Source organism: Mauremys mutica, chromosome 2, assembly GCF_020497125.1.
Source record: "Mauremys mutica isolate MM-2020 ecotype Southern chromosome 2, ASM2049712v1, whole genome shotgun sequence".
NCBI classification, from domain to species: domain Eukaryota; kingdom Metazoa; phylum Chordata; order Testudines; family Geoemydidae; genus Mauremys; species Mauremys mutica.
Genome location: NC_059073.1, coordinates 243,447,785 through 243,470,387, shown reverse-complemented (window position 1 = coordinate 243,470,387; position 22,603 = coordinate 243,447,785). Strand labels below are relative to the sequence as shown.

The window sequence follows — 22,603 nt, the reverse complement described above, 5'->3', positions numbered from 1 at the left end:
CAAGACAGGGCCAAATCAGACTGAAAGGAAACAGACAACTTGAAAGATTTGACTCTGTTTCTGCATGGAGGCCCCTAAGATTCACCAGGCTGTCAACCACCTGTTCCCCTGGGTAAGAAGAAAAATATGCAGTGCCTTTCATCTACAGATCTCAAAGCACTTTACAGAGAGTGTACCACTATCCCCATTTTTTTTTCTTTTTCACACAAGGAGAAACTAAAGACAAAGAGTCAAGAGGGCAATATCAGACAGGAAACCAACTGAGAATAAAATCCAGGTCTCCTGACTCAGTGCTACAGCCTTATCCACTGAATCCTGCTGCATAATGCTTGGAATTGGCAAAGTGGTGATTTTCCCATTTTATTTTAGTGTTAGATTATTGGCGTTACATTATTAAAAATAAAGCTACCACCTTTTACCCTGTTCATGAATGTGTGCAAAGTAAAGTTATTTGAAGGGAAGACTATAGTGGGGCAAAAGATAAGCGCAAGACTTAAACTTTTCATGGGATACTATGATCGCAATTTGTCACACACTTGCCGGAACAAACGTTCTTGTGGTTTTAATGCTGTTTTTGAATGTGCTTTTAAAGAATTGTGTCAGAAAAATATTATTTCCTCTCTGCTGCCTGAGTGAAACAATAGTAAAGCACATGCCCTGTATGCAAAAATAAATGGAGTTATTCCTTATCTAATTGCAATTTAGTATCCTTTGTGATTAAAAAATCATATCACCAATTCGTTAAATACAATTGTTGCTATCTTCAGTCTATCTGCTATTTTTAAAATTGCTTTAAATACCATCTATTAAATTAAAGGACTGGCATACTAAGAGGAGGGAAAATAAAATGATAGACAATATATTCTACAGATTGCTTTCAATTAGTTTAATCAAATATGATCTGCTTTGTAGAAAACCTCTGAAATTACTAATGTGGTTTTGCAACACAAACAAACAACAAAAACAAAACAAAGCACTTGTTTTATGCCTTTGGATAGGTGTTCTGTGCACTTAAAAAACAACCCTAGAAGAACAAAACCTCTGACTTTAATCTTCTGAATCTGTCAATGCACCAATTAAAAAAATAATGCTTCAGGAGTTTGATGGCATAACAACAGTAATAACCTATCTTTCAGTATCAAAGGATTTCTCCCCTTTCAAATCTCTCTCTTTTAGTATTATTGGAGATCTCGTCTTCCAGTTTAAATGAATTTCCCTTTAATCTCCTCCTTGAGCTGCTGGATAGATGCAGCCTCTTAAAAAATTCAGGATATCAGTGTAACTGTAAATTGATCTGTCTCTGTGGCAGAAGGCCAGGGGCGCTCTTCATCCAGGAAAAAGACCCAGTCTCATCGAACTTGTTTTTCAGTCAAATGATTAATATTCATTTTCTCTAGCCACAGTATTTTCCTATTAATGAGAAAGCATTTCTGAAAGAATCATGGTACTTTATGTATGGTTTGTTCCTGGCACTATACAAAAAAGACTCATCTCCTGATCACTTCAAGACAATAAATATTTTAAGTTTTATGTTTACTAAAATAGGAAGTAGGTTATATTCAAGTGCTAAGATGTGCTAATATATCACTAGTTAGTGATAACTAGTGATTGTTAGTATTGTGGATTTATGCAGTGCATTAACAAAAAACATTAATTTTTAATGAAAAGTTGAGCATGAGCATAGTTATGACTATGCAATCTTTAAAACAGACACGTAACTCATTAGTACCAGTAGAGGAAATAATCTGTCTGGTGTGATTCTGAATCCACATAGCCTATTTGCCTTTGGCTCTTTGGTTATGAGATCTGGCATCACTTGGATTATTTCACCTAATCCATCATTAGCTTTCATGTGTCCTATATAAACCTAAATGTAACAAACCCAACTCCTCATCAATTACCACACTGAATACATTACATGTCAGTATAAAGCATACATGAATACACATCCTGAACTACATCTTTCTTTGTGAAACATCAATATTTTTAGCACCCTGTTAACGCTGCTGAATCTTCCTGTAACAATTTTTACCTTCCATTATGAAAGTGCAGTTCTGTACTGTTCTACTCTACTGACATACAATATAGAGCTTTTAAAAAAGCAGCGAGTGCAAAGATGCACTTTAAAAAAAAATTGTCACATTCCTTTTAACAGAACCCTGAAAGATGACCTAATTTGTTTTCCCAGACATCTGTCCATCAATAAATGGTACAAATTGATTTTATACCATAAGAAAAATATTGGGAACATAGATAAGATAGTAACATTCACAACTGGAAATAAATGTGATAAAAATATATTAATGTGACATGCTTCCTTACTTACCAGTCTTCCACAAATATACAGAAGAAGTTTCAAATTCACTTTGTGCTTTAGCTTCCCAAATTCCAAACAGAAGAACCACAAGAACTCCAATACACCGGATTGAAACAACAGAAGCCCCTGGACCACCGGATAAAGCTGTGCCTCCCTCTCTCACCCCCATGCCTTCAGAAGGCTGCTTCAGTGTCAAAATCTGCAGCACAAAGGGTAACCCTTGTTTGAGTAATTTTCTCCCCTTCAGAATTTCTTCATAGAGAGGGCAGAATGGAAACCTCTTCCCAGCTATTGTGCATGTCAGCTGAAAAGGAAAAACTGTTTAACACCAAGGAACAATAGAGACCTCGGTTGCTGCTGCTATTACTGCTACTGCTGCAGTTACTAGTGTGGTTGTTGCTCCACTCTCTTCCATTCAGTGGTTAGTAGCAGTTTTCCATCAGCTGAGAGAGACAGCTGTCCACAGGGGGCTCCAGCTGAGTGAGCAGGTTATCTTGGTCTGGGAGGCAGCAGCAGTTATTTACACCAGCTGGAGAGAGTGAGAGAGAGATGAGGTGAAACACAAACAACCCAATGCTGTAATAGCACTGCATATAGCAACTGCAAAATGCTGCCTTCTGTACACCTCTGTCTAAAATATCACAAGGACACATACTAATAAAAAACCATCAGGCACACTTGAGAAACAAGTAACAGCTCTTAAAAAAATCAATGATTTTCTAAATTTAAAATCTATGCTGGATTTTTTATTTCAATTAACTGCATTGATATAGATGCAGTTCAGAATATACAACTTGAGCCATATTTTATTTTGGTAACAATATATATGATGTGTTTATCATTGTGCAAACAATCAAAATATTTATAAAATGATTATACATGCACTAAACTGAAACCTCACAAAGAGAGACCTCAGGAAACAATGAAAACCTTTTTACTGCATATTATTCAAATGAACCTGTTTCAGATAATAACATAAAGCAGCCTGTTGAAAGAATGTAAAAGGAGTACACGTAAGTGGTTATAACAGGCCTATCCTTGTGGTATCTGAGTTTAGTGTGCGCAAGAGAGACAGATAAGAAATCATAGTAGCTGATAATTAAAAATTATTGACAATTTAATAAACCACATATCTGCACATCTAAGAACAATTAGCAATGAAGTTCTTATAAACCTATCATCTGAAAAAACTAAATTGCAGAATTAGATTTTAATTATAGCTGGCCATCTGTTTTTCTTTTTGTTAATATATACATACAGGGAGAGCGGGAGAAACATCTTACATATGCACATGAAATGTATATTTACACATGCACATGTGCGTACACACACCCCTTTTCCATCTAATCAGCATGCATATACATAGATATGCATACAGGTGTACATGCACAAAATGTAAACTGTAAGTAATTCAAAGTACTTTGAAGACCCACTGAGCTATCCCTCCCCTAATGAGTTTGTAAAGAGGAAATTAAATTATACTGAAGACTTTTGATCTAAAATTTACAGGCTATACCAGACTGTCAGGGATACAGGGAAGTGTGGAAGGTGACAAAGGTTTTATTTCTTTTTCAGTAGGGGTCTTTTTAAACAAAACTCATCCTCTACTGAACTGAAACAATAACAAGCCTATTGGCCTAGTTCTCAACAAACTGAAAGGCAAAAGAGAAATGTTCTCAGAAGAGTGATTGTCACACACCAATAAAAAAAACAAAAAACCCACTATATGAATGCATTCTAACACCACAGCAACCACAGAGTTCTAAATGATGAAGCTACTGCTGCTGAAAGAGGAAACCTTCAGAAAGCCTCTCTTGGGATGCCTGTCATTTTGCAGAACCTTCCCAGACTCAGCCTTTTCACATGCATTAGATTAAAAGTAGCCTTGATCAAATAATTCCCAAATCCTTGCCTGTTTAAATATTCTGACATCAGAGCAAATTAGCAATGTTGAAGGTTGCAAATTTGTCTTTGTTTACTTTCCACTCTGTTAGGCCTGTAAAAGGGAATTAAAGGCTCAAGGAGTCCTAGAACTGTGAGGCTGTGATTAAGAGAGATAAGCAAGTGTGGATTACTGTTCCTCAGCTGTTGAAAAACAGGCAACAATCAGGAGATTATAGCTTGATAAGGGATACATAGAAAGCCATGATCCTAACAAATGTATAGCATCCTGATGCAGGACTTGCATTACAGCTAAGGTACTGTAAAAAATGCATGTATCTCACTCATTTTTCTTCCTCACACTGTGCTGTATGTTCATTTGCAAACCACACAGAACCACTTTACTTGTGGTGTTTGGTGCGCCAAAATGTAATGCTGCTTTAAACCAAGGAAGTCCTTTGAATTTATAGCTCAGGGCCACTTCATAGGGAAATCTTATGATTTACCTTAGGGGACAAGTATACTCGGCATATGAAATTTATATGTAACTTATTTTCAAAATAAGATTGTGAATAGATTCTCTGTTTGAGAAAATGCCTTTATTATTTAGCAAGGAATCTGTGACAATAGTTTATGTTCTATTTTAATTATTACAAGTAGATAAATAGTCTACACAGTCCTTTTATTTTTCAAAGTAAAAATGGTAGTTAATAGCTAAAGTTTGTGCCAGGGAGAAGTCAGACTTACAGGGCTACAAGGCCAAGTGGGGACTCTTTTCAAAGGCACTAAATTTAATGGAGCATGGAAGATTTTAACCCTGAGTTTATATGAATCTTGTAAGAATACCACTATACATATTTTGTACATGACCCTAGGGACACAGAGTAGCCATGCAGTTAGCACAGTAGAACAAATGGGTCTGGAATTGTTTCTAATATAAACACGCATCTGTATCATAAATAACACACACACACACAGTCATATTTCCATCTCTATAACTATACATTCACACGCTTCTGAAAATTTACAAGAAGCATATTGGCCCCAATGTGGCATACTCATTTCATTTTTGAATATGACGGCAGCTTTTTTCAAATTATTAAACAAAAATATAAATATGTATATAAATATAAATATGCAAACAAAATATATAAAATACAATAAATATGCAAAAATAATTATATTCTCAGTTTGTCCTGTCTAGCTGTGATAGATTTGGAGCTGTTTGGTAATACTTTATGAATACCATATAAAGATCTGGTTTAGGGGATGTTTATGTATGAATTTACTGGGTTAACTTAACAAAGGATAGTCTGGGGGGAAAAACAAACATGAAGGTGAAGAGTAAAAATGGCTTCTGATAGATCACCCCTAGGTAAGCACTTTAGGGTTCTTAAGAGAAAATGCCCAAACTATCTCCTCTCCAGCCAACCTACAAAACTATTTTAACCAGGACAGGAAAAGGCCAGCAAACACAAAAGAAGATGGGTAGCTTAAAAGAGAGGCCTTCTCAAGAGAGAGGGTAGTTGCTTGGGAGAAACCAAAATGAGAAACAGGCACCTGCTGAGGGTGCCTGAAGTATAGTGGTGTGAATTACTTGGTTCACTGACAATTTCAAAGATGTCAAAATGAACAGTATGACTTGTTGGGGGGGGGGGGGGATCTGTTTGGTTTTAGTCCGTTTTTTCAGCACATACATTTGGGCAAAACAGACACAAACTCACAAAAAGTGTAGGGATCATCACATTTTGCATTTGTGCTGCAAAAAGACTCAGCTGAAAAAAATTCACCCAGCTCTAGCATGAATGAGATAGGCCTGCTATGCTACCATCAGGGGATGGTAATCCTTTAGATAAGACAGACATGCATGCAGACTGTTGTTTTAAAATACTTTTTTCCCTGCATCCTTTTTCCTACTGCTAAAACAAACAATACTTGGGTTTTGAAAAGACAGTCCAGTCACGGTATTCCGTTGGTCACGTAGCTGGCATCGACGTAGCTTAGATCAACTTACTGAGGTGTCTACACTGCGCTCCATTGATGCAAGATGCTCTCCCATCAATTTACCTTATTCCTCTCTACCTTACTCAGCCGGAGAGCGCTCTGCAGTTGATTTAGCAAGCCCTCACTAGAACTGCTAAATCAACCCCTGCTACATTGATTGCAGCAGCGCCGATCCCCAGTAAGTGTAGACATGGCCTAAGAACGGGGGAACTGCAAAATTTCATCCCAAGATAGGTAAAGGCATGGAATATCTAAGAGGGCACACACACAGAGACCAGAAAGGGGACACGATTAAGCTAGCCCAGTTACTGTGACACAAGCCATTCAGAACCAATCAATGAAATTATATCTTGATAGTTAAAAAATATTATGCAGGTACATTATACATTTGTCAATTAATAAAGCTATGGTTATATTTGGGCATCTGTTATAATCCCTTGTATTCACATGTTCTTTTGGGGGTTCTTTGGCTGATATTTTCCACGATTAGTCTTCACTCATTTTTGTGTTATGAAAAGATGCATCAATTTTTCCAATTCAGAAAAATATTTAAAAGGTTTTGGCACAAGGATACCGAACTGTAGCTCACAAGAATCTTAGAAGTTGAAACTTTACAAGTTTGTATCCTATATGTTGTTATAATCTCTACATACTTCTCTCTTGCGCCTCTCACAAATACCCTCATTGGTAAATGAGCACCACAAAATTTCCATTACGTTTTGAGGTCTGCATCAAACAACCAGTAGTCCAGAATTTCCATCTCAGTGATATATGTTTATGACACTTTATTTGGAATTGAACATTTATTCTTATATATATATACGTGCAGTGTGGCAGAGTAAGAACTGCAACTTTAGAATTGCTGATTTTAATTGTTTCAGTTTATAACCTGAATGTAACTTTTTGTATTTGTAAAACTAGAATGGGCATTGTAATGTGCCAATTTATTTAAGATAGTCAAATGACCAAACTGTTATAGGTCAAAGAGTACATTTTAGATTATCCCTTTTATTGGATTAAGTCTTGATTAAGCTCCGAAACACACAGATGTCTTCACATTTCCTAAAACACAGGCACTTGACAGTGCAAAGTTGACCTAAAAGGGTACATGAATGTACCGGCAACCTCTGGTCCACTGTAGGGAACCTATAGCCAACCTACATAGATGCCGAAGTGGGTTACGCTAATGAAGGAAGCATGGATTATGGTTTAGCATATCCATGGGCAACCTCAACAACAGGTGCAGTTTAAAGCTACCCTCCCTCTGGCAGAAGCTCTTTAGAAACAATGGTCTTAACTCAGACAAGCATATTTTGCATTTTCCTGTTCAGAAGAGGTAAGTCAAGCCTTTAATACTTTATTGTTCATTAATCTAATAAAAAGGATCATTTCCATCATTTTGCTCTTTTGTATAATTGGCCAATGATCCCTCTCTTTTGGTCCACAGTCCAAAAATTAGAACTTCAATCACTAGTGACGATGGATTTTGCCTTTAAGATTAAACTGCATTTAAACTGCATTTTAAGTGGTTCTCAACCTTTACCACAGTAGGACACCCTTTACCTCATAACCCTCTTCCCATCTGGCTAGGTTCTTGTTGGGACTGCCCTCCCATTTAGCAATACGGGAAGGCAAGCGTGATCATGACTCACGCTACTTGTTCATAATCCCCAGGTCAAGAACTCACGGTCTAACATGTACATGAGAAACCTAATTTGTCATAGTTACATATGTTTTAGGTGTTCCAAAATAAATGTTTAAATATACCCAGAAAAGACAAGGTTATACAAACAAAGTCACAAACATTAGTCTCTGTCAACCCTCCACATTGTTATACTACCAGTGTGATTACCACACTTCAAGACACTAACTTATGAGTCCCAGTGGAGAAAAGGTGGATATATAGTCAGAGATATTCATTTGTGCAAGACACAATAGCAATATAGGCAAACTCTATGAACTTTCCAGATAAATGATTGACAAAGGATACTGAGAGGAGTAACCTTTTGTTTTATAGAAAGCCATGTGATTAAAGTTAAAACCTTTTATGAAAATATAGCAGAATTTAACCACGAAGTATCATAAGAAGACACATAAAGTTAGCCAGTCTCGCTAGATCATTGTTTCTTCGTTATTGCTTTTTAAATAAAGAGCGGTTTATGTATTAAACATTACAAATTGATGCATGATAAAGATTTCATAGAGGTGAAGGCCAGAAGGAACAATTAGATCATCTAGTCTCACCTCCTGTATATCACAGACCATTACATTTCACCCAGACAATCCTATATTGAGACCAATGACTTTAGCGAGACTACAACATTTCAGTCCTCAGGAGACCGAATGGTTGTGTGCCACAGGCAGAGAACAAAAGAGACAGAGGTGCCACCAATGCCCAATGCCCCTAAAAGCCAAGGTATGCCCAGATGATCCTAGCAGGCGAGCTGTGCTGCAGAAGAAGGCGCACACACACAAAAAGTTTCCTACCAATCTGACCGGCGGGAAAATTCTTTTCTGACCCCAAATCTAGCAATCACTATGACCCTGAGCAAGTGAGCAAGATATACCAACTAAGGATCTAAGAAAGGGGTGTCACCACAGAGCACTTGTCCACTCCATCTGGTGTCCTGTTTCCAGCTGTGGCCTATCCCTGATGCTTCAGAGTAAGGCAAAAAACAAAAACAGACAATCACACCCTCTCTCAAACATCAAGCAGTTATGCTGTGATAAATGAAGGGGTGGGGGATAACTCCCTGTTTGGATGCACAATCCGCTTAGTAAGTATTCTCTACTTGCTCTACCTGTAAAGGGTTAAAAAGTCTCACTGCTATGCACAGGTAAAAGGAAGTGAGTGGGCACCTGGCCAAAAGAGCCAATGGGAAGGCTAGAACTTTTAAAAATTGAAACAAGACTCCCCTTTTGTCTGTTGGTTGTTGTTCTCGGGGAGAGGCAGACCGGGAGCAGCTATGCTGTGAGAAGTTTTGGGCCAGGTATGAAAAATCATTGGTATTATACTTAGAAATTACTTATTTGCAACCCCAGATATGAAAGTAGATCAGAACATAAGAATGGCCATACTGGGTCAGACCAAAGGTCCATCCAGCCCAGTATCCTGTCTACCGACAGTGACCAATGCCAGGTGTCCCAGAGGGAGTGAACCTAACAGGTAATGATCAAGTGATCTCTCTCCTGCCATCCATCTCCACCCTCTGACAAACAGGCTAGAGACACCTTTCCTTAACCATCCTAGCCAATAGCCGTTAATGGACTTAACCTCCATGAATTTATCTAGTTCTCTTTTAAACCCTGTTATAGTCCTACCCTTCACAATCTCCTCAGGCAAGGAGTTCCACAGTTTGACTGTGCGCTGTGTAAAGAAGAACTTCCTTTTATTTGTTTTAAACCTGCTGTCCCATTAATTTCATTTGGTGGTCCCTAGTTCTTATATTATGGGAACAAGTAAATAACTTTTCCTTATTCACTTTCTCCACACCACTTTTTGCCACTGCACACTGCGTGGACGTCTTCAGAGAACTGGATAAATTCATGGTGGTTAAGTCCATAAATGGCTATTAGCCAGGATGGGTAAGGAATGGTGTCCCTAGCCTCTGTTTGTCAGAGGATGGAGATGGATGGCAGGAGAGTGATCACTTGAGCATTACCTGTTAGGTTCACTCCCTCTGGGGCACCTGGCATTGGCCACTGTCGGTAGACAGATACTGGGCTAGATGGACCTTTGGTCTGACCCGGTACGGCTGTTCTTATGTTCTGTCCACGATGACTCCAAGATCTCTTTCCTTATTAGTTGTAGCTACATTAGCCCCCATCATATTGTATGTATAGTTGGGGTTATTTTTTCCAATGTGCATTACTTTACATTTATCTGCATTAAATTTCATTTGCCATTTTATTGCCCAATCACTTAGTTTTGTGAGATCTTTTTGAAGTTCTTCACAGTCTGCTTTGGTCTTAACTATCTTGAGCAGTTTAGTATCATTTGCAAACTTTGCCACCTCACTGTTTACCCCTTTCTCCAGATCATTTATGAATAAGTTGAATAGGATTGGTCCTAGGACTGACCACTAGTTACCCCTCTCCATTCTGAGAATTTACCATTTATTCCTACCCTTTGTTCCCTGTCGTTTAACCAGTTCTCAATCCATTAAAGGATCTTCCCTCTTATCCCATGACAACTTAATTTACCTAGGAAATGTCTAGAAAGACATGATTAGGTTTATTTCTCTTTATTTCTTAATGGCTTGTGGACTCCTTTGTGCTAACCCCAGATGCTTTTGTTTTGCTTGTAACCTTTAAGCTGGACCTCAAGAGAACTATTCTTGATGCTTAACCTTGTAGTGTTTTTTTTAAATCTAGCAAAAGCCTAAATTTCCAGATGTATTTTCTTCTTTTCATTAATAAAATTTACATTTTTAAAGAACAGAATTGGATTTTTGTGCACAAACCTCTTAAGACACATGTTGTTAAATTAGCTGGTGGCAACAGCTGATTTCCTTTGTTTTGTTTCTCAGCTCTTCCCTGGAGGTGGGGTGGGAAGGGCTTGAGGTACCCTACAGGAAGGAATTCCCAAGTGCGCCTTCCTGGGTTGTCAAAGGGGTTTTGCACTTGGGTGGTGGCAGCATCTACTAATTCAAGGTCAGAGAAAAGCTGTAACCTTGGGAGTTTAATACAAGCCTGGAGTGGCAAATATAAATTTTTAGAATCCTTGCAGGCCTCCACTTTCTGCACTTGAAGTGCCAGAGTGGGGAATCAGCCTTAACACGAGCACTGGGGGAGGGAGGAATTCCTTCCTGACCTCTGCAACTGAGTGTTTAAAGCCCAGAAGCAGGGGATTTGATTGTGGTCATTGTTCTAAATGCAGAGCTGCAAGTGTTAAGAGCATGTACAGGGAAATGCAACCAATCCTGTTCTCCCCATGGCTCATGAATGATGGGAATGAACAGGGGGACTCACTCACAGGCTAATAGATTCCAAGACCAAAAGGGTCCACTATCATCATCTAGTCTGTCCCCCTGCACACACAGGCTGTAGAATTTCTCCCAGAAAAATGGATTAAATCATATCTTTTACAAAGATATTTAATCTCACCTTAAAGACGCTGGTGAATTATTCTATGTTTAACTAGCTTTACTGCTAGGAAATCATATCTTAGTTCGAGGTGGAAATTGTCTAACTTCATCTTCCAGTCATTGGCACTTATGCATTTTCCAGCAGGATTAAAAAACTCCACTATCGGATATCTTTTCCAAGTGTAAGTGTCTATTCACAGTGATCAAAGCATCTCTCCGGGCATGTCTACAAAACGCTGCTGGCTGGCCCATGTCAGCAGAGGTGGATTAAGAACACAAAGAACATTTGAGCACCCTACATTCCAGGGGTGCCTTGGGGAGGTGTGGAGTGGCAGCAACTGGGGCTGCACTTTGTGGCAGGGTACATAAGGTGATCAGCTCTCCTGTCACGAAGTGCAGCCCCTGCTAGTAGCACCAGCTTCTTCCCAGTGCAGGGGGGAAGGAGGAAAGGGACTAAGGTGGGCCTTAGCATCCTCTCACCATGGGACTCCACGCCCTGCTCCTCCTCTTCCCCCCCAAGGCCCTGCCCATGGCCAGGCTAGAAGCCGGAGCCGGGCAGGGGTAAGAGCCATTCAGGGATCCCAAGCCACTGTGGGGAGCCCCGGTCCCTCCACCTGCCCTAGGTGGCTCTTACCATGGCCTGGCTCTGGCTTCCAGCCTGGCCAAGGGGCAGGGCCTCAGTGGGAAGAAGGGGAGGAGAGAGAGGAGTCCCAGGCAGAAGAAGAGGAGCAGGGCCACAGTTCCTGCACCAGTGGCCTCCCCACTTCTACACAGGTTCCAGGGCTCCTGCAGGGCCCCCCAAATTGGCTGGGGACCCTGGGCATGGGCTGTAAGAAGGAAATTTTGTTAAACTAGTAACATGTCTAAACCACTGCCCAGCAGCTGAAATACCAATTTTTATGCTTATTGCTGAAAGCAACTGTAAGGCCTTTGTAGCAGCCTTAACACAATTAACAGACCAGGAGGAGAGGGAGACATGAGTGGCCACACAGAGTAAATATGACCTTGTGCCCTCTTGACTTGATTTTTTTCCAAAGCATGTGGTTTTGCAAGATGGAAATTCTGGCAATAGTTAAGTATTGCTTTGTGAAATACAGCTGGTTAACTGATGGAAAACAACAGGGTGGAAAACTCTACATTTACCTTAGCTTCTGCTCAGCAGATTTTTTTTGGTTTTCTTTGGAGTTTTATTTTATTTTAATTTTTGGACGAACAAGCTATGTAATACTAACAAACTGCATATAAAAAGAGGAAGAAACCTGAGCTCGATGGACACTTGGACACCTCTGAAGATCCCCTGCATACAGAAGGCTAGCCCTGATGTCTACAGTTATCCACTCGAGACCTCCTCAAGATCCTGGGTAAATCTGATTCTGGGGGTAATCTGAGGTGCTCTACTAACCTGTTGCTGATGTGTGTAAGTGCTGGAGACTAAATAAAATAGAAGATTTGAGTGAAAGCACTTTTGTTTGCCTGTTTGCATCAACTATCAGCTGGAAGGCCGTGTTCCCGTTGTCTGATTTCCTGCCACCGCCTTGCAAAGAGTAAAGTTATCAAGAGCTTTCGTTTCAGCAAAAACCTGATGAACAGGGCCCAATGGGCCCATGCGTTAATCCGCCACGGCATGTCAGCTGACTCGGGCTTAGGTGCCAGGGCTGTCAAAATGAAGTGTAGGCTCCAGCCAGGAGGGAGAGTTTCTGTGAGCCCGAATCAGCTGACATGGTCCAGCTGGTGGTGTTTAATTGCAGCATAGACATACCCTCAGTGCTCCCTTTGATAAGTTACATTGAGCTCGTTAGGCCTCAAATTGTAAGGCTTGTTTTCTAGACCCTGTCATTTTTGTGTCTTCTTTGAACTTGCTCCAGTATTTCCACATCCTTTGTGAAGTGTGGACACCAGCACTGAACACAGTATTCTAGTAGCAGTCTTACCAATGTTATATACAAAGGCAAAATCAATTTGCTATCTCTACTTGATATTCTCCTTTACATACATCCAAATATTGCACTAGCCCAGAGGTTCTCAAACTTTTGTACTGGTGACCCCATTCAAATAGCAAGCCTATGAGTGTGACTCCCCCTTATAAATTAAAAACACTTTCTTATATATTTAACACCATTATAAATGCCGGAGGCAAAGCAGGGTTTAGGGTGGAGGCTGACAGCTTGCGCCCTCCCATGTAATAACCTCGTGACCCCCAGTTTGAGAACCCCTGCACTAGCCCTTTTGCCACAGCATTGCACTGAGACTTCACGTTGAGGTGGTTATCTATGACAGTGGCTCTTAAGCTCTTCAGACTACTGTACCTCTTTCAGGAGTCTGATTTGTCTTGTGTACCCCAATTAAAAACTACTTTCTTATAAAATCAGACATAAAAATACAAAAGTATCACAGCTACACTATTACTGAAAAATTGCTTACTTTCTATTTTTTACCTTATAATTATAAAATAAATCAACTGGAATATAAATATCATGGTTACATTTCAATGTATAATATATAGAGCAGTAGAATCACGTCACTGTCTGTATGAAATTTTAGTTTGTACTGACTTGCTAGTTCTTGCTGCCTGTTGTAAAACTAGGCAAATATCTAGATGAGTCGATGTACCCCCTGGAAGACCTCTGCATACCACCAGGGGTACACCCACAACTGGTTGAGAACCACTGATCTACGATAACCCCCAAGTCCTTTTCTGGGTCACTGCTTTCCAAGATGGTCTCCCATCCTATAAGTATAACCCAGGTTATTGGTTCCCAGAGGTATTACTTTGCACAGGGCTGTATTAAAAATGCATTTTGTTGGATAGTGGCCATTTAACCAGATGATTCAGATCACTCTAACAATAACCTGTTTTCCTCATTATTTATTACCCCACTAATCTTTGTGTCACCTGCAAACTTTACCAGCAAAGATTTTATATCATTGCCTGGATTGTTGATAAAAATATTAAAATAGCACTGAACCAAGAACTTATCAGTGGGAGACCCCATTAGTACTGTGCCCACTCATTGATATATCCCCATTAACAAGTGATTTTGAGATTTGTCATTTAGCTAGTTTTTAATTCATCTAATCTGGACCCTGTTAATTCTAAATAACACAATTTTTAAAATCAAAGTACTAAGTCAGATGCCTTGGAGAAATCAAAGTATAATATAATACAACTGCATACATCAAACAGACCTGTAATCTTGTCAAACAAACCTGTTGTCTATTTTTTGACAAGACCTACCTTCCATTAAACTATGCTGACTGGCATTAATTATATTTTTAGCCTCAAATTCTTTGTTGATAGGGTCCCAATTAATTATTCCAGGATTTTCCCTGGGATAGATATCATGCTAACCAAACTATAGTACCCTGGCTCATCTCTTTCACCCTTTGTAAATACTGAAACTACATTACTAGTCTTCCAATTCTTCCAAATATCCCCAATTTTCCAAGATCTGTTAAAAATTAACATCAGTGGTTCAGAATACTCCTCAGCTAGTTCACTTAAAACTAGGGTTTTCCATGTCTCCAGAAATTAAAGATTAATTTTAGTTAAATATTATGTCATGTGATGAAACCTCCAGGAATATGTCCAACCAAAATTGGCAACCTTACTTAAGACTCTTGGATGCAAGTTATCCAGGACTGATTTTGAAGTGATAAACTTTCAGTTCCATCCACATCATCATATGGGATAGATAAATCCTCCTACTTAGTTCCAAATATAGAACAAAAATATTTCATGAACATTTTGCCTTTTCTATATCGCTATTTAAAATTTTACTACTTGCCTCAAACAATAGATTTACACCTCTCTTAGGGTTTTTCTTGTTCCTAACATGAAATGCCTTTTTATCATCTTTCACCCTACTGGCCACTGACATTTCATTGATTCCTTTGGCATACCTTATTGATCACCTACATTTTTTAAATTTTTCAATGAATATAAGCCACATTTCCCTTCTCTCTCTCTTTGTGTTTTATCATTACTTTCACATCTCCTTTTAACTAGGATGGCTCCCTGCCCAGCATAACTTCTTTCATGTCTGTGGAATCATGGCTGTTTAGGCACCCAGTACGATTTCCTTGAATAATTCTTAGTTTTTGTTAACACTTCCCTGTTAAATTTATGTTACCAGTTATGCAAATAATTATCTTAAGCTTTGGAAAACTGACCCTTCTGAAGTTCCAAATACAGGTTACACATTACAGATTGGTGCCATAGTCTGTTTGCATGAAGTAAATGTAGCCAGATCACGACCACTGATACAAAGGCAACCTCTAATTTTTAGGTCAGCCATTAACTCCTCTTTACTGTCAGAGTGAGGTTCAGTATTAAATTACCTTGTGTTGAATGCAGCACTTTGTATGTAAAGAAATAATCTATTATTTTAGATATGTACAGCAAGTGTGCCTCACACTGAAGCCACCCATAACAACACATTTCTTCCTATATACCATGGACAGATACCTAAAGAGCAGTTCGTCCTTTACTCTAGTGAGATTTGCTGATCTGTTACAGATGACCACCTGTGCCCCTATCTTTAACTGTACTAATTTGAACTTTAATCGTTAAGTATTTGAGTTCCTGTGGTTCTGTATTGTCTATGATTCTTTAACAGGTCTAGATGTCAGTGTTTAATGTAAAATGGCATTTGCTTCCCCTTTTACCCATTCTATCCTTATGGAACAAGTTGTAACAATTGATTTTAACTGTCTTCCATCCTAACCAAACTTCAGTAATACTAATCATATCATGTTACCTCTCAAACAAGAAGATCACAGACTCCACTTGTTTATTACATAGGCTCCGAGCATTAGTATATAGACCATTAAAACTGTGTTCCTTACATAGAATCATAGAATATCACAGTTGGAAGGGACCGCAGAAGGTCATCTAGTCCTACCCCCTCCTCAAATCAGGACCAATCCCCAACTAAATCATCCCAGCCAGGGCTTTGTCAAGCCTGACCATAAAAACCTCTACGGAAGGAGATTCCACCACCTCCCTAAGTAACCCATTCCAGTGCTTCACCACCCTACTAGTGAAAAAGTGTTTCCTAATATCCAAACTAAACCTCCCCCACAGCAACTTGAGACTGTTACTCCTTCTTCTGACATCTGGTACCACTGAGAACAGTCTAGATTCATTCTCTTTGGAACCCCCTTTCAGGTAGTTGAAAAGCAGCTATCAAATCCCGCTCCCCCCCTTCTTTTCTGCAGACTAAACAATCCCAGTTCCCTCAGCCTCACCTCATAAGTCATGTGCTCCAGCCCTCAAATCATTTTTGTTGCCCTCCGCTGGACTCTTTCCAATTTTTCCACATCCTGCTTGTAGTGTGGGACCCAAAACTAGCCACAGTACTCCAGATGAGGCCTCACCAATGCTGAATAGAGGAGAATGAACATATCCCTCGATCTTCTGGCAATGCCCGTACTTATACTGCCCAAAATACCATTAGTCTTCTTGGCAACAAGGGCACACTGTTGACTCATGTCCAGCTTCTCAACCACTGTAACCCCTAGGTCCTTTTCTGAAGAACTGCTGACTAGCCATTCGGTCCCTAGTCTGTAGCAGTGCATGGGATTCTTCCATCCTAAGTGCAGGACTCTGCACTTGTCGTTGTTGAACCCCACCACATTTCTTTTGGCCCAGTCCTCTAATTTGTCAAGGTCCCTCCATTTCCTATCCCTACCCTCCAGCATATCTACCACTCCTTCCTTTTTAGTGTCATTTGCAAACTTGCTGAGGGCGCAGTCCACACCATCCTCCAGATCATTAATGAAGATATTGAACAAAACTGGCCCGAGGACCGACCCTTTGGGCACTCCGCTTGATACTGGCTGCCAACTAGACATGGAGCCATTGATCACTACCCATTAAGCCTAACGATCAAGCCAGCTTTCTATCCACCTTATAGTCCACTCATCCAGCCCATACTACTTTAACTTTCTGGCAAGAATACTGTGAGAGACCGTATCAAAAGCTTGCTAAAGTCAAGGAATAACACATCCACTGCTTTCCCCTCATCCACAGACCCAGTTATCTCATCATAGAAGGCAATTAGGTTAGTCAGGCATGACTTGCCCTTGGTGAATCCATGAGATTCACCAAGTGTTCCTGATCACTTTCCTCTCCTCTAAGTGCATCAGAATTGATTCCCTGAGGACCTGCTTCATGATTTTTCCAGGGACTGAGATGAGGCTGACTGGCCTGTATTTCCCCGGATGCACCTCCTCCTTCCCTTTTTAAAAGATGGGCATTACACTAGCCTTTTTCCAGTCATCCAGGACCTCCCCCAACTGCCATGAGTTTTCAAAGATAATGGCCAATGGCTCTGCAATCACATCTGCTAACTCCTTTAGCACCCTCGGATGCAGCGCATCCGGCCCGATGGACTTGTGCTTGTCCAGCCTTTCTAAATAGTACCTGCCCCTCAGTGCTTGGCTTTGTCATATACATCAGGGGTCCCCAACCTTTTTAGGTCCAGGGACCGGTTTTGTTTGCCGGACCCGCCACAGGCGTGCCTGCGGGAGGTCCAGCTGAGCCGCGGGACGAGCGCTCCCTCCGCAGTCGTGCCTGCGGGAGGTCCGCTGCTCCCGGGGCTCAGCTGGAGCTTCCGCAGGCACGCCTGTGGAAGCTCCACCGGCTCCGCAGGCGTGCCTGCGGAAGCTCCAGCTGAGCCCCGGGAGCAGCGGACCTCCCGCAGGCACGACTGCGGAGGGAGCGCTCGTCCCGCGGCTCAGCTGGACCTCCCGCAGGCATGCCTGCGGAACCTGCACTGGGTCGGTTCGCGGCCCGGTTTCTAAGAGGCCGCGGACCGGTACCGGGCCGCGGACCGGGGGTTGGGGACCCCTGATATACATGATGCCTTGAGGCTAGTTTGCATATTTGGATGTCTGTACCATCTATAACTCTCCTCCTGTATGGTTAGTTTAAAGCCCTCACAACTACCCCACCAAGTGTATTGTCCAGGAGATTGGTACCCTATTACTTAGATGGAGGTCCTCAAAACCATATAATCCCCTCTCTCTATAGTAGGTCCCCAGTGCTTCCCCCTACACCACTTAACTAACTGTTCACCTCCAGTATCTTCACCTTCTTTTCTCTCAAGGGACAGGAAGGATTTCTGAAAGCATATTCCTCTCCTTCAGCTCCCTTCTCAGATCCTTGAGGTCTTCCAGGATCTGTGGAATGGTGCCTGATGTGGTGTCATTGCTGCCAAAGGAGTCTCTCCTGCTGACCTCACAATCCTATTTAGTCTTGCAGCGATGTCCTTCATCTTCACTTGTGGAAGGCAGAACACTCTCCTTCCATCCCTTGCAGAATGTTCTTTCCCCTCTTCTTAGTATGGAGTCCCTAATCAGGACCGACCAGTTGTGAATTGTTTTCTTGGGTTTGTCCATCTTGTATGAGCTGCATAGCAGTTCTCAGTTCTTTCTTCCACTATCTGGTTCTTTCCTCTGGTTGGTTCTTGCAGAACCACTATCTGGTTCTTGTTCTCTGTTACTCAGTGCCCGGAAGTGATTCAGTGCTTCCAGCTCTGAACATAGCCTCCATCTTCTCTTATTTTTGGTGGTGACAAATTTCCAGTCTTCTCCACTGCTCTGGGGTCTACTATGGTACTGACTGGATCTGTGTATCCAGGAAATCCTTTACATTCCTTATATCTCACAAAGTGGTCACCTGTTTTTAACAACCACAAACCTTCTCCATCAGGACTTCCAGCTTGTACTTCATGCAGACAAAATCTCCTCTGCCTTCAGGCAGAAAGCAGAACATGACACATCTAATACAAGTCACAAATAGCTGACGACTCTCCATCTTTGTTGCTGGGGTGAAGCTGTACCTATAAAGCAAAGCCCCCAAAATTCTTCCTACAAATTCCCATGGAAATTCCACTTTTAGCTGCTCCCTATTTGCTATTCTAATGTTAGCTGTTGTCTATGTAGCTATGTCTACATATGAAGCTAGGGCTGTGATTCCCAGATTGCGTAGATATACTCATGCTAGCTCTCATTGAGCCACCAGACTAAAAATAGTAGAGTAACCATGGTGGCATGGGCAGCAATGAGCAGAAGCACAGGCTAGCTGTAACTGTGTATGTACCCACAGGATTCAGGTGGGTTTGTACTCAGAACAGCTAGGCTGTCCTGCCATTCACTGCTGCCTATACTATTGTGGCTACACTACTATTTTTAGAATGTTAGCTCCATGAGAACTAGTACAAGTACATCCAGGGCCGGCTTTACCATTTTTGCCACCCCAAGCAAAAAAAAAAAAAAGCCATTTGGACGGTGCTGCCCCAAGAATGGATGGAATGCCGCCCCTTAGCATGTGCCGCCCCAGGCATGTGCTTCTTCTGCTGGTGCCTGGAGCTGGCCGAGTACATCTACATGAGTTGGGAATCACACCCCTAGCTCCAACTGCAGGCATACCCTTAGGTACTCCCTGCAGTTCTTACATTCCACAGATGATCTCCCCGGGAGTCAAAGCGAGTCTCTCCGCTGCTTAGCCTGCTCCCTGCAGGATTATATTCCACAGGCCATCTGCCTGGGAGTTGCATCTGCCTGAACTGGGTTCTTTCCCCTGACCTAGGGTTACCTACAGAAGCCTACCTACTCCCTGGTGCTCTCCAGATAGGAGACTATAATACACACTGTGTGGCAATTATGCAGAGAGCCAAACCTAGAAAGTGAGCACAAGACACAAATTTCTTAGCCAGCAGGTAAGAAAAGCTGGCTTACAAAGACTTATCCTGCATGTGCTTCTGAAAGCTTCAGTCTCTCCTCTCCCCTGGAGATATTTATATACATGCATGTATACACACTCACTTTACATTACACACACACACACACACACACACTATGACAGAACCAACAAATAGAGGAAGACCAGAATTTGATTGAAACTCAATAAAAATTGCTTTCCTTCTTGACTCATATGGGAAATAGCATCTAGAGCATTAGACTTGCCTTCGCAAATCACATTTGCTTCAGTTTAATTTATTTCCAAAAGCAGCAATTTTCATTTTAAATAAACAAACCATAGTGGCATGAATGGCATAAAAGGGACAAGTGCTGCCAATGATAAAGTACAACCAAATATTTGTCCAAAAAGAGCTCCACAGAAGCAGTGTGTTTGTACATCATATGTCCATCTGGTTACAATGTTAATTTCTAAGCAGGCAGCATGTTGCCACTTACTGATGAGACTATGCTTTCATTTCTTTTGCATCTCCCAAAATAATTATTTTTTCTTCAGTTTTCAACATGCAATTATTTATTTTGCCACACAATTAAGGGAAGTACTGCGTCTTTCCTGTATTCACAATATTCTGAACAATGGAGTAGAAAACTACTTACAATTTTAGTCTTTCCACATCACAGTGATTACGTAACCATTCTTCTGTATATCCTACTCTGACTGATTCAGTGTGCTAGATATTTTTTTTTAATTTTAGGCACAACCCTGAGCAAAATGTTGTACATAAGTTGCACAACCCCAGAGAGGCATTTTGCCTCAGACACCCTCCGCACCCCGCACGACGCAACTGCCTCCCTGCTTCTCTCTTGTCCTGAGTGGCTAGGAGACAATAGTAATTTCCTGATGACCTATATCAATAGCAAATGATGATGCCCTCAACATGCCACCCCTCCATGTTGGTCAGCAAGTAAGGGTGTGGAATCAAGGTTCCTTCTCCAGCTTATGGCCCACCTGCTTTTGGGATGAGAAGGGAAGTTAGTAGGTATACAACATTTGCTTATTTTATGTGCCCAGACCCAAAGTCCAGGTAGCCCACACAATGGTTTAAATAAGAGTTTTTGCTTTCCCTTCTTTCCTTGTGTGGTTGCATAGCCCAAGTCCCATTCTATTCCTCTAATTTGGTGAAGGTATGTCTCTGTTGCACATATTTTAGTTTAGAAGGGAATCTGCTAGAGTAGGAGCTATAAAAAAAATTGCTTGGTTTTGATATCTTCAGCCTAGAATGCAGTACACAGAGCTCTCTTAGGGGTTTGCTCCAGGCTTTGAAGCACTATTCGTTGCTCAGTAGGAACGTATGCATGATGTGTCTTTTCTCTCAGTGTTATTTAGCCCAGTGAGTGAAACAATAGAGAAAGTGGAATGGGTGGACAACGGTATATTATCAAAACTATGCAACAGTTATCTTTTAAAATCTGTCAGGGTCCATTTTTGAGGTCTAAAATATAATCTATTCATGCTGTCTGAATCTCATAGCCAAAGAAAAATAGTTACCCAAATGGACCAAAAGCATTATTTGAGGGATACAGTATATGTGGCCTCTAGGTGTCACACTTCACCATGTTTAGATCAGAATAAATTGTTCACGGGTTTTCCCATTAGATCATGACAGGTAAGGGGAATGCCTGTGTCATTTTTGCCTTTGAAAGTGTAGCTTTTAGCCTTTTCTTTTCCCCTAACTTGTTATTCATTTCTTCAGCTAAAAAAGAAGGCAAGCCGCTGCCTCTCTCACACTGTCATCATCCAGTTTTTATTTTGCCCTGTATAACAAAGGCAGCACAACAGCACAATGTTTGTTTAAATTACATGATCGTGCCTTTTTCTTCCTTAAACTTGGTGAATATTTGAGGAAACTTAAGTGGTATATGGTAAGTAGGTGAGCGTAGCAGGGGGTAAGGAAGGATCACAACATCCAAGAAGTGCTAGGAAAAGGTTATCAGTTTCTATATAAATATAAGAACAACCATACTGGTTCAGACCAAAGGTCCATCTAGCCCAGTATCCTGTCTTCTGACAGTGGCCACTGCCAGGTGCCCCAGAGGAAATGAACCTAACAGGTAATCAAGTGATCCATCCACTGTCGCCCATTCCCAGCTTCTGGCAAACAGAGGCTAGGTACACCATCCCTGTCCACCCTGGCTAATAGCTATTGATGGACCTATCCTCTAGTTCTTTTTTGAACCCTGTTAGTGTCTTGGCCTTCACAACATCCTCTGGCAAGTAGTTCCACAGGTTGACTATGCGTTGTGTGAAGAAATACTTCCTTTTATTTGTTTTAAACCTGCTGCCTATTAATTTCATTTGATGACCCCTAGTTCTTGTGTTATGACAAGTAGTAAACAACACTTCCTTATCTACTTTCTCTACACCAGTCATGACTTTATAGACTTCAATCATATCTCCCCTTGGGCGTCTCTTTTCCAAGCTGAAAAGTCCCAGTCTTATTAATCTCTCCTCATATGGAACCTGTTCCATACCCCTAATCATTCTTATTGCCCTTTTCTGAACCTTTTCCAGTTCCAATACATCTTTTTTGAGATGGGGCGACCATGTTTG

At 40.9% G+C, this 22,603-nt stretch overlaps 1 protein-coding gene across 13 annotated transcripts in view; it reads right to left on the bottom strand.

The window, feature by feature from the left end:
• The window catches only part of THSD7A (thrombospondin type 1 domain containing 7A), a 549,183-nt gene that overhangs the window by 372,630 nt on the left and 153,950 nt on the right, over nt 1-22,603 (bottom strand). For 12 of the 13 annotated variants that reach the window (XM_045005791.1, XM_045005789.1, XM_045005783.1 and 9 more), the window contains one exon: nt 2,327-2,846. In XM_045005791.1, coding sequence (XP_044861726.1) covers nt 2,327-2,486 — 160 coding nt within the window. In that variant the 5' untranslated portion in view covers nt 2,487-2,846. Of the gene's footprint in view, nt 1-2,326; nt 2,847-4,040; nt 4,174-22,603 lie in introns of those variants that run through there. The other variant, XM_045005787.1, reaches the window with a different exon arrangement.